Consider the following 18,146-nt stretch of genomic DNA (forward strand, 5'->3'; position numbering starts at 1 on the left):
ACGTCAGTGTAATGTTATTTACCCGTAAGTTGAAATAACTTACATTTTTTAGTACAAACAACTTGTAAGTTTAAGGCAGAAACTTTTTTTTCAGTGTATCTCAGATGATAAAACATCCCTCAATAGGAACAATCAAACAAACAAACAATAAATACAAAAAAAATAAAAAAAATGATATAGGCCTATTAATAATACAAACACACAAACAAATAAATGCAATACTATTTATTTATTTAAAATAAATTAAGTTTAGTAACAAAAAACAATCACACACACATATATATATATATATATATATATATATATATATATATATATATATATATATATATTATATAATAGCCTATATTGTTTGTTACTGAAATATAAATAATTTTTTATCTATTATATGATACATCTACTATTAAATAAATAAATAAATGCAAACAAAGACATGGAAATTTTGCAGTTTGTGTGGTTTTTGATTGTTACTGAGAAAGATACATATTTTGGTTCCTTTATGTACTAAATATAACAAAATAAAGTACATAACAAAATACATAACAAAATAAAGTATGTTCATGGATTAAAGTTGTTTTTCAAGAAGGCTTTGTCTATCCTGTATCTGTACATAACACAAAAAGGCACGTCACCAATCATATATGATCATTGATTCTATTTGAGGCTCGAGATCGTGCGTTAAGAAAGCGTTTGCTGTAGACTGGAGCGGAGTGATCATGATCAGGTCTCTCTGGGGAAGGAGGGAGAGGAACGTCTAATTGGTTTCTCAATGAAACAATCGTCCCAGTCTGCAGGAAGGGAGTGCTCGGAGCACAGCTGCTCTGTGGTAAAGTGAATCTTGACTGACAGAGTTTAGCCATCATTCGGCGGCAGTCTTCTTCTGTTCAAACTTCAAATATGAGTGAATTAGACGAAGAATTTGCCAAGATGCTGCTCATAAAAGAGGAGAGGATAAAGGAAATGGAGAGGCTGCTGTCGGCAAAGGAGCTGGAGGTGAATGAACTGAAGAGAAAGCTGCACAAATGTCAGTCAGTTCTGCCGAGCGCTATTGGACCCAGACGAACCAGGCGCGCGCAGGGCATCTCCGCGGAACCGCAGGCATACAAGTCTTTCCAGGATTTGACAAGCGAAGCTTTACGCAAACACCCCAAGTCGGACAGGTAAGAACACTTCATTTAGGCTACTATAGACCTGTGCTTTTTGCCTCGGTGTCATGACCAGACTGATGGTCTGCGTCCGAGTCGAGTCTGTTACTCTGTGAGTGACTATACTGATCCGATAAAGATTAGATTTTCACTCGTGGCTCTATACGACACTATCTCAGCTAACAAAAATATGTTCTAAGAACGTTTTTTCTAACGTTCTCATAACTTTAAGAGAACATATGGAAGTTCTGAGAATGCTCCCTGCAGCTGGGTTACTGAATATACTACTGTATAATTTTACACGTGATTACAAATTGTAGGCAAGATTTTGTCACTTTGTATGACTATACTATACTATACTGTACTATACTATACTATACTATACTATACTATACTATACTATACTATACTATACTATACTATACTATAGACTATACTATATATACTATACACTGATGATGATAGGCTATACTATACAATACTATACTATACAATACTATACTATACATTGATGACGTTAGGCTACTATACTATACTATACTATAATATAGGCTACTATACTATACTATAGGCTACTTCACTATACTATAAGCTACCATACTATACTATACTATACTATACTATAGGCTACTATACTATAGGCCACTATACTATACTATAATGATGACTATAGGCTACTATACTACTATAGGCTACTCTACTATACTATAGGCTACTATACTATACTATAATGATGACTATAGGCTACTATACTATACTATAGGCTACTATACTATACTACTATACTATACTACAATGGTGACTACATGCTACTATACTATCCTAATGACTATAGGCTACTATACTATTCTGTAGTATACCATACTATACTATACTGGCCTAAACCTTGTAACAATGCTAAATCTGGAACTGAGAAAAATGACTTTAAGCTTTTTATTTGATTAGATTATTAATATCAAACAAACAAATGTTTTCATGCTCTGAATGTGTGTGTTAAGTAAAACCAGTCAATCCATGATCTGTTCTATGATAATTAATAGATTGTTAGACATGAGTTACATTGCTGCATATTGTGGGACAGGTGCAGAGGAGTGATGTTTGCTACATTTGATTGATTGTACTTGATGGTATTGCAGATGGGCATCAGTAGTATTTCATTGGAGAAGTCAGTTCTTATAATCTGCCAGAAGCAAGTCGTGAGCTTAGAATTATAAGGTTCTATATAAGGTTTAGGGTAGTTCTGGGATATTGAGCATCAAAGTTTTTACATCCCAGCTGGCAAAACTATTATGTAGTATATAATCTTTTATTATAGCTTTATCTATTAATGTTTTTTTTCTTTTTTTTTTTCTTTTTTTTTTTTTTTTTACAAAAATAACACCACACAGGCATTAATAAACACCTAATGGATCAGATTATGTCAAAAACTCAATTTCGACCAAAAGTGGAGATAGAACCTTATAATTCTAAGCTCACGAAGTAATGAGTCATGAGTACTTAAGTGTATTGTCACTGACCTGCAATATATTTCTCCCAAGTTTCAGTACTTTTTTTAAAATGCAACTTGTTCTTTCTGGGAATTAAATGAGTGGAGCATAAATTCCAGAAAAAAAAGGTGTGAGTTGTGGGTTAGGGTTTAAATGCTTCACCAGTTTTGCCTCTAACAATGCAATGGATAAAATGAGATGCAGGTTACATGTTTTTGTTTTATTAAAGTGATTTGTTTGCATGGTATCCAGCTACTGTATATGCATCATAATTAGCTGACATTAGAATAATCTTCGTCTGTAATGCCTAATATAGCTAATGCATTCACATAAGTTCACATCTGGTCTAATGCTCCTAGGCCTAAAAGCACTCTTTCACATTCTTGCTCAATGTCCAATAGGCCTTCTGTATAACCCTAACCTTGTTGAATATTTAATGCTGGTTGTTAAATATTTAATGTCATAGATATTCACTGCTATATTTAGGATTCACATATTATAACTTTCAACTTTTCCTGGAAACATGTGGAATGTGCCACATTTAGTGGGAATGAGTAAACCCCATTTCAGTAAATGAATATCTTTATTAACTTCTGCGGGGGGCAGTGGGAGCTGTGGCTTGCTGAATATGATTGAAATTTATGCTACATTTTTAGGTTGCGTTTGACGATAATACACAGAAGTACATTTTGGGATTGTATTAAGCAGTCTTGACACTTCATTTAACTATTGCCTGCCCTCTAAAATGACTCAAAAGTAAAATAACTTCCCTTTAGTAGCCACTAGATGTCAGTAAAATGTCATCATCCCTTGAAGTGTTGATATTAAAATAGTGAGGAATCTGTAACAGGCACTGAAAGCCGCACTCAGGCTGTGTCCGAAATCTGTCTTTGTTTTACAAATTAAGTAACCCCCGAATGCACACTAGCAAGTAGGCAAAGAGTACCCGGATGACCTACAAGTTCCAACGAGATTATGAAGTGTGCATATCTTAGACACTTTTATGAGGCCACAGGAAAGGATTTATGAATGTTAGTGAAGCAAGCAACTGACGCTGGTAGGTCACATGATAATGATAGCATGGTGAATGTGGGCTGACCGGATTACATTCATACTATACACTCATAATATTTAGAACATCGTTTTTTAAGTGCTCAAAAAGTATGCACTGATTCAAAATAAGAGAGTATGTGATTTCAGACGCAGCCTCTGTATTGTTTTACAGTGGGCTTGGCTTACAGTGTTACTGACACCTATCATGAAGAGTGGAAGAAATGGAAAAGAAAATTGTATTAATTCATGATCCCATTATAATGCTCCAATTAAGCATATTTATGACTGTGTATATGATTTACTCAGCAATTGAATGTGTCAGAGAGTTATTGAGTGAGTAGTATTTAGCTGTCATGTGATCTCAACATCTGGTAAAAAGCTTTTTCTAAGCCACTGATATATTCGTTCAACGCATTCTCATTCCAAGGTGCCATATGGACCAAAGTGTGTACATCCAACGCACATGGCACCCTTTAGCTTCAATATAACACGCTTCGGTTATGGGTAGGTTTAGGTCTGGGGTAGGGTTAGGGTTAGACCACTAGGAGGCGCCTTCTGCCCCATCTGTGTCTCATATTGATGCTAAAAGGTGCCATGTGCGTTGGATGTCTACGCATTGGCAAAAGCGTCAGTATATGACGCCTTGGGATGAGAATGGGCTGATTTATAACATGAGTATTCAAGTATTCATTTAATACTTGGTTCGGTTTTATAGGGGTGGATGATTATGATTTCAGTCTTTTAACTTTAGTTAGTGTGTAATGTTGCTGTTTGAGCATAAATAACATCGGCAAAGCTACAATTCTCAAAGTTCAAAGCAAAGGGAGATATTTTATTTTACAGAAATCATTTTTGCTCACCCTCAAAAAAGGACAATTTTAACATGCTATGAAAAAATGATTTGTGGGGAACTTCACATACACACTGTGGGGACATTAGATACTTATTTTACATTTTGTAAAAAGGAGCATTATATCACCCCTTTAACATTTAAAAAAAAAAAAAAATAGGAATAAAACAAATGTGGTGTAATGAGTTTTAAATAATGTAATAAATAATCTAAAATAAATATATATATGCAACCAAGGTATATCAAATATAAGATATGTTTTTTATATTAAATCTCAATTAAATCGACAATTTTTTTTCTGCTGGTGTTTGAGATTAAAGATCACCTGAGCTTATGGCTTTACAAAAATACAAATAAATCAATTATATATATATAATATTGATTAAAAATACTAAGATAATACAAAATCTAAGCATTAATTTGAAATATAAAAATATTTTAACGTCATCACTGATTAGTTTTGTTGAATTACTTTTGTTTAGTTTAATGTGTCCTTGCTGAATAAAAGTATTATTTTAATTATCATATTTTTTTCAATCATATACTTCAAAACTTTTGAATGGGAGAGTCTACAGAAAAAAATATTAAGCATAAAAATTTGTTCTCAAGAAATGTTTCTTAAGGCAGCAAATCAGCAGCATATGCATTATATTTTATATATATTTTCTAGGGCTGTGAAACGATTAATCGCGATTAATCGCATCCAAAATAAATGTTTGTGTTTATATAATATATGAGAGTGTAGTCTGGTTAATTATTTTGTATATATATAAAACACACACACACACACAAACACACACACACACACACACATGCATGTATATATTTTAGAAATATTTGCATGTATATACTTCAAATGTAGTTTATTATTATTTTCAAATATAACACAGTTCAAACAGTTCTTTTAAATGGTGGTAATATTCCACAATATTATTGGCATTTTAAAACATTGAACTTGTTTTTAGTTTAATATAGCATCATATACACCGACCGTACATATCAGGTTCTTGTGACTGATAAAAAGCGTTCTCTTTGACAATCAGGGCCCACCCTCTTCTCTGATCCTGTGTGTTCTAATGTAGAACTCCTTATATAATCAACAAGCTGCTTGAAAAGCACTTGAGAATGGAAAGTGTGTTATCTTCCCTGTGTTTGTTCTGCAGATACGGGCTCAGGCCTTCCACATTAGCATCACATCTCTCACGTCCACATTGGCACAGCCACTTTGATCTGCAGTTCGTGTAAATGGTTTGCGAGAACGACAGAGCCTCATCATCAATAGTGTGTAATTGGTCTTTTCTGCTATGCATGATAAATGGGATTCATTTTAGGACAGTGTTAATAGAAATCAGTTAAAAGGAAGGCATGGACTAGATACTGAATAATGTCCCCAGTGAGGTGTGTGTGCTACATTGTGGGGTTCGAGATTCAGGACATTTATTATCAACTTTATTAACATCCTTTCTATCAAACAGAATGGTATATGAAACAAGAAATGTTGCTTACTGTGCTAACTAGAGTGCATAAAGATGCAGTTTGCAAACATGCTTAACCTTCATATTATTATAATACATATTTAAAGCAATTCATTTTAACTATTGATGTTATTAGCTATTTGCAGCAGTTGGTGTTAAATCTTTATTCTAAATCTTTATCTCTGTCTGGATATGTTGTAGACTTTCTCCACTAGAGGACGCTTTTGATCCTATTTTTAAAGATTGTGTGTTCTTGCCATTAATTATAATTCAATTCAATTCATTCTGTGTGTGTGTATTAATAATACACTAAAATTATTGAGCTAAAAGTTTATACATATATAATGTTATATATCCTTTACCTTTAGGTCTTTTGAAGCAGTGTTTTTTTTGTGTTTGTTATTTATATATTTTATTACATTTTGTGTGATTTTTTTTGTGTGATTTTTTTATTATGGCACATCCATCCCATAATATATCCCTGAAATCAGAGGGAAATGGTGAATAACACTGATGTCGAAGCACCCAATCTGCACTGGTTGTAACCCTAAACTTGACATAAACTGCAAACTTCTCCCTCAAATCTGATTGGTTGATTGGAATGTTGTTCCAGCAGGATAAACAAATATATTGATCCTGCTACTGGAACATGTTGTTTTACGCCTACTTGTCATTTACAAAATGTTGTGTTTAAAATAGATGAAACAGTGATTTTCACTTTGCTTCTCTTATTTAATGACAGGGACATTTCTTCTGACATTGCAGGAATAACATTAAACGATTAACCGATGATGAAAAACGTTTTTACTGTGTATCTTACAAAATATAAAAAGCACGCTTGATTTTTTAAAGTGTTTTATGAAATATTTGATTAAATAAGCCTTTCAGAAAAAGTTTGGCAAACTCCTAACCACTGAGACAGCTAGGTTGCACATTTCTCTGAGGGAGTGTATTTAATTTGATGTCTGATTTGCACAGTTTAGGAGTTGAAATATCTAAACAAAATAAATAATCCAATTGGTGAAATGTTCGCTTTTATGAAGGTAAAGGAACTGCTATTGAAGTGTGCTCATGTGCTCGTGAAAGGTAGCGCACGCAGAGAGTTCTCAGCGGTTGTTGCAGGTGCGCGCTTGAGTCTTTCCCCATTGGCTCGTCTGGGAGCCGCGAGCATGTGGCTCTCACAGCGCGTTCACTGCGCGTTCATGGCGTTCCACTCGCGCCCGACGCGCTCCACAGCTGCGACTGACGTATTTGGACAAAAAAAAAATGAATGCCCTGTAAAACTTCGTCTCCCGAATATGATGTCTGCAGACGCCGTGGGTGTTTCCCCGCTCATTCCTTCGTTATAAGTAACGGGAAAGCACACCGGTGGATTGGCGCTGCGAATTTTGGCGACATTGTCACGGAACATACGAGAAAAAGCCGTTTGTTTTTAATTTCATGACCGAAAACTGACCGTTCGCCAAGTTGGTAACGGCTGCGGATCGTTAACTGTGGAGAAATGGGCACTTTACGCGATCTCCAGTACGCGTTACAGGAGAAGATTGAAGAATTGAGACAGAGAGACGCGCTTATAGATGAACTGGAGTTGGAGCTGGATCAGAAAGATGAACTCATCCAGAAGCTTCAGAATGAGTTAGACAAATACCGATCAGTTATAAGACCGGCAACGCAACAAGTCCACAAGCAGAGTGTCCTTCAAGAGCACCAGAGGACCAAGAGACAGGCGATCTCAGCCGAACCTACAGCCTTTGATATTCACGAACTCAGTCATGTCACCCTGCCTTTCTACCCAAAGAGCCCACAGTAGGTGCCACTTATATCTCATCAATGTTGTTTTGAAGGTGTCCATCAAAATAACCAGAATAAAGTGCTGATGATTTGCATTACTAATTCCATTATGCATATGCAATTAGGCTGTTCTCATTTTTTGAAGTGATCTTGGTCACTAGAACACATTGAGTTCTGTGCTGCGAGTATAATCGTAACCATCCATCAAACCTATATCTGACCTTCATTGCTTCTAATGTGATGTATCATAGAGATAGGCACACGGCCAGTCAACCTGTTGATTCTCTTGATCAACTTTTGAAAAGAGAAAAAAAGTGCATATTCAAATGCAGATTATGCAGTTCATACACAGTGAAGAGAATGTGTGCATTACAAAATATATTATTTTCTGCAACATAAATATTTTATTAGATTAGATTTTTCTTTATTGTGTTTCAAGACATGTGGGTTGTAATAGCCTAGCATAGCATAAATAAATAATGATAAATTGCAAATTGACAAATAAACTTCAATTGGCTGTGCACAAGACATGGTATATAGTACATAATTCAGTTTATGATAGTATAATGTGTAGAAACGCAATAAGGGAAAAAGTATGAGACCATCTGGGAACCAAAACCTGGAAATAAACAGGTAGTTTTAGGGTTTTGAAAAGTGTACTGTAAAACAAAGAAATGTAAATTGAGGAATACATATTTATGATTCTCCATCAAAAACTCATAATGTTAAGCATATTTGAAACATTGATCACGTAAACTGTCTGTACAGACAGTCTGATGTTATTGCTTCCATTGAAGCGGTATGTCTCAAATCAGTCACACAGGCATACATGTTCAGTGAAACATATGAGCTGCACTGAAATACAGTCAATTGGAAGGCAGAGTAGATTATTTGCACCAGTGAGAATCTTTTTATATTCTCATTAGCTACATCTCTATGGCAGTATTTTCCCAAATCCTCCCTTATTCACTAGCAATGCCATCATTTCTTCTGCAACTTCTCTTCCCCCTACACTCTTGTCTTTTGTCACAGATTGTGAGCATTACTCCTTGTGTTCATGTCTGGTGAATATTTACTCTTGTTGCTGAGTGGATCTTGGTCGAGAGCCAGATGTCTACCATCTTTGTGAAGATATCACATTCTTTGTGCTGGTATTCATGAACACTGGTGATACATGCAGGACTAATTATACTAAAACAAATACTGTGCATGAAACCATTTGATGATTCATGCCAATACAGATTTATTTTTTATTTTACATTTATTACTTTATTATGAAGGCTGGATGTGCAGAGTGTATGACACATATACTCCTTTAACACCTTTAACGTTTTTCACCGCATTGAGCATGATAGAAATGACCAACTGAAGGTGTTTAAAGAGGCCATGACATGGATTTTTAAAACATTTTTAATATGTTCCTTGAGGTTCACTTACACTCAGTGGCCACTTTATTAGGTACACCTGTCCAACTGCTCATTAACACTTAATTTCTAAGCAGCCAATCACATGGCGGCAACTCAGTGCATTTAGGCATGTAGACATGGTCAAGACAATCTCCTGCAGTTCAAACCGAGCATCAGTATGGGGAAGAAAGGTGATTTGAGTGACTTTGAACGTGGCATGATTGTTGGTGCCAGAAGGGCTGGTCTGAGTATTTCAGAAACTGCTAATCTACTGGGATTTTCACGCACAACCATCTCTAGGGTTTACAGAGAATGGTCCGAAAAAGAAAAAACATCCAGTGAGCGGCAGTTCTGTGGGCGGAAATGCCTTGTTGATGCCAGAGGTCAGAGGAGAATGGCCAGACTGGTTCGAGCTGATAGAAGGGCAACAGTGACTCAAATAACCACCTGTTACAACCAAGGTGGGCAGAAGAGCATCTCTGAACGCACAGTACGTCGAACTTTGAGGCAGATGGGCTACAGCAGCAGAAGACCACACCGGGTGCTAAGAACAGGAAACTGAGGCTACAATTTGCACAAGCTCATCGAAATTGGACAATAGAAGATTGAAAAAACGTTGGCTGGTCTGATGAGTCTCGATTTCTGCTGCGACATTCGGATGGTAGGGTCAGAATTTGGCGTCTACAACATGAAAGCATGGATCCATCCTGCCTTGTATCAACGGTTCAGGCTGGTGGTGGTGGTGTCATGGTGTGGGGAATATTTTCTTGGCACTCTTTGGGCCCCTTGGTACCAATTGAGCATCGTAGCAACGCCACAGCCTACCTGAGTATTGTTGCTGACCATGTCCATCCCTTTATGACCACAATGTACCCAACTTCTGATGGCTACTTTCAGCAGGATAATGCGCCATGTCATAAAGCTGGAATCATCTCAGACTGGTTTCTTGAACATGACAATGAGTTCGCTGTACTCAAATGGCCTCCACAGTCACCAGATCTCAATCCAATAGAGCATCTTTGGGATGTGGTGGAAAGGGTGATTCGCATCATGGATGTGCAGCCGACAAATCTGCGGCAACTGTGTGATGCCATCATGTCAATATGGACCAAACTCCTTGAGGAATGCTTCCAGCACCTTGTTGAATCTATGCCACGAAGATTTGAGGCAGTTCTGAAGGCAAAAGGGGGTCCAACCCGTTACTAGCATGGGGTACCTAATAAAGTGGCCGGTGAGTGTATATTGTTCAAGTTTCTTTGAACACACACAAATAACATAGGAGGAAAAGCAAAAATGTTCTACCCTCATATGACCCTCCAACCCGGTCTCATCCCAAGACGTCATACGTTTTGGGACGTCTTTTGACCATACGTCAATATTTGCCTTTTTAGGGTCCCCTTAAACGTCGGTAGATGAGGTTATGGGATCCTAACTCTACCCCATACCTAAACCTAACCCTAAACCTAACCCTAAACCTAACCCGTCACCTAACTGACGTTAAAGGTAAAGCGTCAGTTGTATGACGGCCCGGGTTCGCCATCTACCGACGTTTAAGGGGGCGGATATAAAGCCCTATGAAGGCGGATATTGACGTATGGTCAAAAGACTTCCCAAGACGTCAGTTATATGACTTTTTGGGATGAGACTGTGTTAGACCCTCTGTCTGAAATGATCCGGGTTTTTTTTGCTGTGGACATACAACCCTTTGATGCGATCCTGGATGTCATTAAAATGCACCATCCACTTATTTCTGATGCTGGGATCCTTCTAAAGTCTTTACAGAGACACAAAGACCCATTTGAACTGGACGTGGTGTCAAAGCAAACATTCTTTCACTCTTTCATTTGTCCCTTTGTCGACAGACTCAAGTGCGTCAGAAACCGAACGCACATCTGTGTACTGTATCCAGTGTAGACAGCGTCAGCGACTATAATGGGTTCTATTTGTTTTTGGTGCAACTGTCGCATCCATTGTAGGCAAATATCAGACAGTAAGTGACTGACTTTTTGTCGGCGTCTTACTCTGGAGGCAGTCTTATGGGTGACCTATGATGTCACATGATAATAAATTTGTATCATGTGACATCATAGGTCACCCAATATCAAAACAAGATGGACTGGGACAAAAAATCAGCCCTGGACACTTCATCCAGACCGGCCCACTATGCATGTAAACACACACACACACACACACATTTATACGTATATATATATATATATATATATTAATCCTTGTTAAAGGAGAACTCCGGCAAACAATGAACCTTTGGTCTAATAAAACATCGGCATGTAGTCAATTGTTCTCTGAGATTTGTTTTCATGATAATCGAATGTAAAGAGTTTTATCTCTAAAAACTGTTTAGCGTATAATGCTAGTAATGGGGGCATTGACTAAATAAAAAGAAATCGCTAGTTTATACCACTAACAAGGCTCAAAATAGCCCCACACTAACATAATGAGGCTCCATATATATATATATATATATATATATATTTATTTATAATGCAGTTTTCATTATAATAACAATTATTTAATTTTCACATATTTAGCAAAATACTCCTTTCTATAGCTATTTTTCAAGTCAACTATGTGCTATGGTCATTAAATGGCTTTCCTGAGGTAAATGTAACGTTCTGTGACATAATTGTTCTCCTGCTGTTTTATTGATCTCTTTCCGTGGTTGAAAAGCACTGATTGATTGATATTATTTATGAGGCATATACTGTTTCGATAAGTTGCACTGTATCTTATCTTTAAATAAAAAGTAACAGATGATTGGTTTACTTGAACCGAGGCGCTAAAGCAATCTGTCACGTCATATTTTCTAGCGGCAAAACAGTATTGTCTGAAGTTCGTAATAAAATGGACAGAACCTGCGAGCTGAGAATTTTAAATGTCATTTATATAGATCAGTGAGTGAGGCCTATTACAGCTGGAATATCGTAACATTTTTAAACAAAACAATGCAGAAGGCTAAGTGTAGCCTTCTGACATCTTCACTTAAGTCTTAAGACTTAAGTCTTTTGCTGGCCTTCCAGTAAATAATTCATTTATTTTAACACATTTGGTGTCATCTGCCTCAAGTTCTTGTCGTTTTTTCTCTCTCAAGTTTTTGGTCCCCCTTTACGTTTAGAGATTTATGCTTTAACATGAATTTCGTTGCACATCATCACATTGGATCACTGCAGTTGAAAAGCGGTCTAGAACTTGAACTTGATTCTAATTGGCCAATGTTGATTGAACACGTCATGTGTGCTCTTCAGACAGTTAGCGTCAGCTTCATGCGGCTTCATGAGAGAGACACATAAGCCCGCAATTGGACAATAAAACAATGCACTTACGATATAATATATTTACAATTAATAATGGTTTAAAAACAAAATAGGCCTACATAACGCGCCGGCCCAACCAGACCGGGAATCTCCCTGTAGTCCCGATGGCCAGTACATGCCTGGAAGTACGTTTCAAGCTATAAAACTAGCAGAATTTTAAAATGGCACAACAAATGTCAAAAGATCATGGCAAATTTCAAGATCCTTTTAAATTTGCAGAAAAAATATTTTTCATGACAAGGCAAGTTTAATTGCTGTGATTAAAAAAATATTAAGTTGTGTACAATCACATTTATTCAAGGTGCAAGTAAAATGTGTAGCTACTTTTGACATAATGGTTGAATTAAAGGGGCTGTATGTAGAATTCATAAAACCTTGTTTGTAGCGACATCAGTGGCCATTATGTGAACTGCAGCCAGCAACGTATTGCTTATACCCATAGTCCTGCACCTCACATGTAAAGTACAAGAGACTGAACATGATTCAATTCTCCGATTTACTCACAGCAAAGTTCTTTTTTGTTCTTCGTTTAGAAATAATAATAAAATACCTTTGCAGTGATATGTGCTGTGCACTTTCCTCTCAATAACAAAATAAACACACAAAAATAACAGCGTTGAAAAAACAGCAGTTGAGAAAGCATCTGATCATAGCAATGTGGCCCACCAACTCAATATACCGGCATCGTGTTGACAGACGAGGTAATTAAAATTGCAGTTATGATAGTTTTGTTATAAAGTATATTTGTGACTATAGATCTGGCTATGTGAGACTATAGTTTAAATGAACACCTTTTCTTTACATGACACATTGACATGGCACACACACAGTAGCTCTTTTGCCATTATCCTGAACATTCATTTCATGTGTCACTGAACCGAAGAGAGGTCCTCGAGCACGTGCGTAACAAACACATCCTTCTGATTTATCCCCCAAAAGTCCTTCACATAAAAATCATTTTACAGGGTTTCATAGGCAACTTAGGAAAACAGGGAAGTTCTCATTTAAAAAAGTAATGAATGCATAAAATTCTTTCATAGTAGATACCAATCTTTATATTGTTTATCAAAACCATATGAAAGCAACATGAGTACCAAGACTACATTTCTAAGAACTTGGCAGATCTACTTCATTCATCATCACTGTTAATTGTCATTATTATTTTTTTAAACAACAAAAAAATAAAAAAAATAAATAAAAATAAAACAGCAATACTGGTGACTCGTTTTGCATTCTAGGGCATTTCTACATTTTTGCTTTTCAAATCAAAAGCTATTTAGAATTTTTCATCAAAATCTATTTAGAATTTGAAAGAACGAAAGGTTTCAAAATCTGACCATAATTGCTTGCTAAAAACATCATGCATAGATGCAGATCATTGTGTCTGTTTTAAACAAACTTTTTTTTTCAATTTGTCATTTTTGAAACTGGGGAGATTGGTTGCAATATTGACATATGGCTTTTGTTGCAACAAGTCAAGTCACCTTTATTTACTATGGTGCTTTTTACAATACAGATTGTTTAAAACCAGATTAACAGAGATAACAGGAAAATAATGCAACAACGTTTGTGTCTAGAAGAAAATAGCGTCATAGTCCAGCTTCAGTGTTGGTTAATTTTTCTTGAAAAAAAGAAAAAAAAAATGATGAATTTAGTTCATATAGGTATATAGCCGCTCTGGAGAAAACAGTGATGTCATTGTCCAGCTCAGTTCAGTTCTCATTTAAGGCAGATCAATAATATTGTTGAATATTGAATTAAACGAATATCAAACAATCCCCATGGAATATTTAAAGCACAAACATACACAGGCGAGAATTTTTTTGCTCTTTTATTGCTCTGATGCACAATGCCTTTCAAAAGCAGGGACACCTGACATTTGTTTTAATGTTTGTTACAGGCACGGTGAACAACCACGAGTGTCTTTACATTGTCCTCTCCCACTCTGGGGCCCCTGTTCAGTTTTGCGGAATGCATCCATCTTGCTTCCCACCAAAAGAGCATATTTTCTCCTTTTAAGGAAATCACTCAGTGTTGTTTTCCGTGTCTGGGCAGACATGAATCTTTGTTAAACAAAAGAAGTGGAGAGTGGGTTAAGAGCTGTAAAAAGCATGCTGAGAGGGAAGGACTGTTAGGTAGGAGATGGCAGCACACATACTGCAAGTGTGCCAATCTACACTATCCACCAGCCTATCTGAAGTTATTCAGCGTGGCTTAACAAAGCCATGCTCCATCTGGCCTAAAAAACACTCTGGCATTCCACCGAGTGGCCTGCCATGACACCATCCATAATGATGCCTCAAATATCAAAGACTCTGAGGTGGTATTTTTTTTTTTTTGCTACATGGTAACCCCTTTGGAGTTGTAGTGTTGCCCTTCTCTGAAGACTTCTGAAGAAATCTGTCCAGCAGCTCTGAGCTAAAAGAGAAAGTTGGTTGTGATGGATTTTTAGTTTGCGCTAATGAAGGAAACAGGGGTTGACATTGATCACAGGCTAATGGTTTGCCAATTTGCCTATTCCACCAGCTTCTTCTTTTTAGTCTCTCACTTTCTGTTTTCAAAAGCATCGTTTTGTCAGCACTGTTAATTTCCTCTGGAACAGCGTGTAGGTTTCAGTCCACATAGACTGTTTCTGGTAAATGAGCCTTTGGGAGTTGAGGAGCTAAAATTAGGCAAACATGAAGGAATTGCATGAGAAGACTTTTACAACATAAGATACATTAATGACGGCCTTTATTAATGTCAGTGTGCTTGTGAATGTGACCCGGGCTCTGATCATGATCTGCTAGCGGAATACTCATGATAATGGTTTGGTGATTTGCCATTCAAAATAAGTCATGATACCAACGTTCTGATATGGTATCGCATGGGACCCTTGGAGGCAGATTTTGAGTGGAAAGTTTGTCTACATGAAATCAAATTTGACCCTTTTTGTTTTGCAGTGCAATCAATTCCCAAATAAAACCAAGTTCTAGAACTGGTTGATTACATAATATATTCCGTAATGTCAATTTGACTGGATTGTGAAAGAAAACTGAGATTAATAATGGCACTATTGTTTTGGGTAGAGTAGGTTTATAGCTGAATGGAATTTATTTCATAGTTGACAAATTTGACAACATCGTCAATGTAATTGAATCACGGAACTAACTTCAGCTGAATTATGACACTTTTGCCTTCAGTAGAGCTGGTTAAATAGTTGAACTGAACTTGTTTCACCAAAGCAGATAAATGTCATTGAACTGAACTGAATTCAGCTGATTAATGAATTTGAAATTGTCCATTATCTGATGAAGTTTGCATTAATGATATACATTAATTTTGTAAATAATTTTAGGGAACTGATTCAAACTTCAAAAATGTATTTCATTATCATTGAAAAATTAATTATTACCATATCCCTGTGACTTTTTAAATACATTAAAGGAGAACTCCGGCACAAAATGAACCTTTGGTCTGATAAAACATTGGTACCTAGTCAACCGTTCTCTGAGATTTGTTTTCATGATAATCGAATGTAAAGAGACTTATCTCTAAAAACTGTTTAGCGTATAAAGCTAGTAATGGGGGCATTTAATAAGTAAAAAGAAATCGCTAGTTTATACCACTAACATCAAAATAGCCCCACACTAACACAGTAACATAATGAGGGTCCTACATGCAAAAAGAAGCATTGAGAACTTTGTAAGTGTAAAGAAAATTTAAAAAGAAGATATTTTATAAAAACAGTCCACTTCGTGTATACACAGCCCATTCTCACCCCCAAGGGTGAGAATGCGTTGCTATACAGGCAGGAGCCATCATTGGAAAACAGTCTCAAAAAGTCAAACACGAACGCCGTTCATACAGTTCAGCTCACTTAGCACGTCGTTCGTGGTTTGACTAGTCGAGACTGTTTTCCAAAGATGGCTCCTGTCTGTATACACGAAGTGGATTGTCTTTATAAAATATCTTCGTATTAAACGGTCTGTACACTTAAAAAGTTCTCAATGCTTCATTTTGCATGACAGGGACCCTCATTATGTTACTGTGTTAGTGTGGGACTATTTTAAGCCTTGTTATTAACTAGCAATTTCTTTTTACTTATTAAATGCATTACTAGTACCCATTACTAGCGTTATACGCTAAACAGTTTTTAAATTGTTATAAAACTCTTTACATTCGATTATCATGAAAACAAATCTCAGAACGGTTGACTAGGTACCAATGTTTTATTAGACCAAAGGTTCATTTTGAACCTTCACATGATCCTTAATAAATCATAAAATTGTAATTTGGTTTAACATTTATTATTATTAATTATACAGACACCATGCAATGCGTCATTCAAAATACAGGTAAAATGCCTATTTAAAATCTACTAGATACACAATACAATACAATACATATGTAAACAGTACACTGTTTCTTACATTTAAATATATTTCTTAGAGTGCACCTGTACCATTTTAAGTGATCAGCCCTCATCTGGCTTTTGTTTCCCTGTCTCCTTGTCTTTTTATTACGCCTTTCATTATTGTTGGTCAATGGCTGCCCATGTGTGTGAATAATAGATTGTCTCGCTGTTTAATACCCTCATCAAGTATGAAACGTGAAATGATTTGTCGTTAATCCCCTATTCAGCGTCAGACAGAACAATTGAGGCCATATTTCTCTAGACAATTGCACGATCAGGGGGATAGAAAACAACAAATTAGTTTATAATCCTGTAAGAGTTCCATTATTTTCAGTCTCATGTTCCCCTTAGAATTCATATGCATACAAATGATCGTGCATATCCGCTGCTGTCGTTATGAGTTTGATTTGAACAGTTATTAGCAGTGATCACTCAAACGTCTTATCAGCTGGTTTGAACTGTATGGCTAACTAGCACGATTCGCATAGCCTAAGGTGTATTTGGTCATTTTTTAGTTCAGTAGCTCACTGATTCCTGAGTACTGGGACAAAAAAGTGAGAAAAAGAGAAACAAATGTAACTTTATTTTGATAGTCCACTTTAGGCACTCTACTAACTAAGTAACTTTGTAACTGCAGGGCTGCCACCTCTCACGCATTTATCATGATGACACTCACGCAATTGAGCCAATTCTTACGCTCTCATGCCACACCCCTGATTTCTCACGCTGATAATAATTTAATAAAAACCCAATTTTGACAAAAAACTGACATTCAATCTATATTTAGACTTTACTGGAAACGTACCAGTACAACATATGATGGGTTTTCCCAGATCGCATCACAAATTCAGTAGGTTTATTGTAACCTACTTTCACTGCATGTAAACAACTGAAGCCTTATTGAAGAGTGTTTAAACCTTAATTTCATCAGCAGGGCTTACTTCTGCTATTGTAGGCGTATTTTGTAAATGTAACCAATTACTTTAGACAAGTGCAAACTGGGTGCTTAATGAAAATGTATTCCTATTCACAAAATGAGAGGCTTTTTAGGTCGCTCATCAATACTAATGTCTCTGTGTATAGAAGGATAATAAACATGCTGGTACAGACGTACCAGTTCGGCCAGATTCGGCTCGAAGTCGTTAATGTTCAGATGCGCCGCTACGCGCGATGTTATAAAAAGTGCCCATGCACACCGCAATGACATCATT

At 36.4% G+C, this 18,146-nt stretch overlaps 1 protein-coding gene across 2 annotated transcripts in view; it reads left to right on the forward strand.

The window, feature by feature from the left end:
• The first annotated feature begins 750 nt into the window (after window positions 1-750).
• Window positions 751-18,146, forward strand: part of prkg1b (protein kinase cGMP-dependent 1b) — a 193,327-nt gene continuing 175,931 nt past the window's right edge. The window contains exon 1 of one of the 2 annotated variants that reach the window (XM_039664767.2): window positions 751-1,160. In XM_039664767.2, coding sequence (XP_039520701.1) covers window positions 898-1,160 — 263 coding nt within the window. In that variant the 5' untranslated portion in view covers window positions 751-897. Of the gene's footprint in view, window positions 1,161-7,191; window positions 7,817-18,146 lie in introns of those variants that run through there. The other variant, XM_039664766.2, reaches the window with a different exon arrangement.

The sequence above is a fragment of the Pimephales promelas genome, chromosome 17 (assembly GCF_988280905.1).
Source record: "Pimephales promelas chromosome 17, fPimPro1.hap1.1, whole genome shotgun sequence".
NCBI classification, from domain to species: Eukaryota; Metazoa; Chordata; class Actinopteri; order Cypriniformes; family Leuciscidae; genus Pimephales; species Pimephales promelas.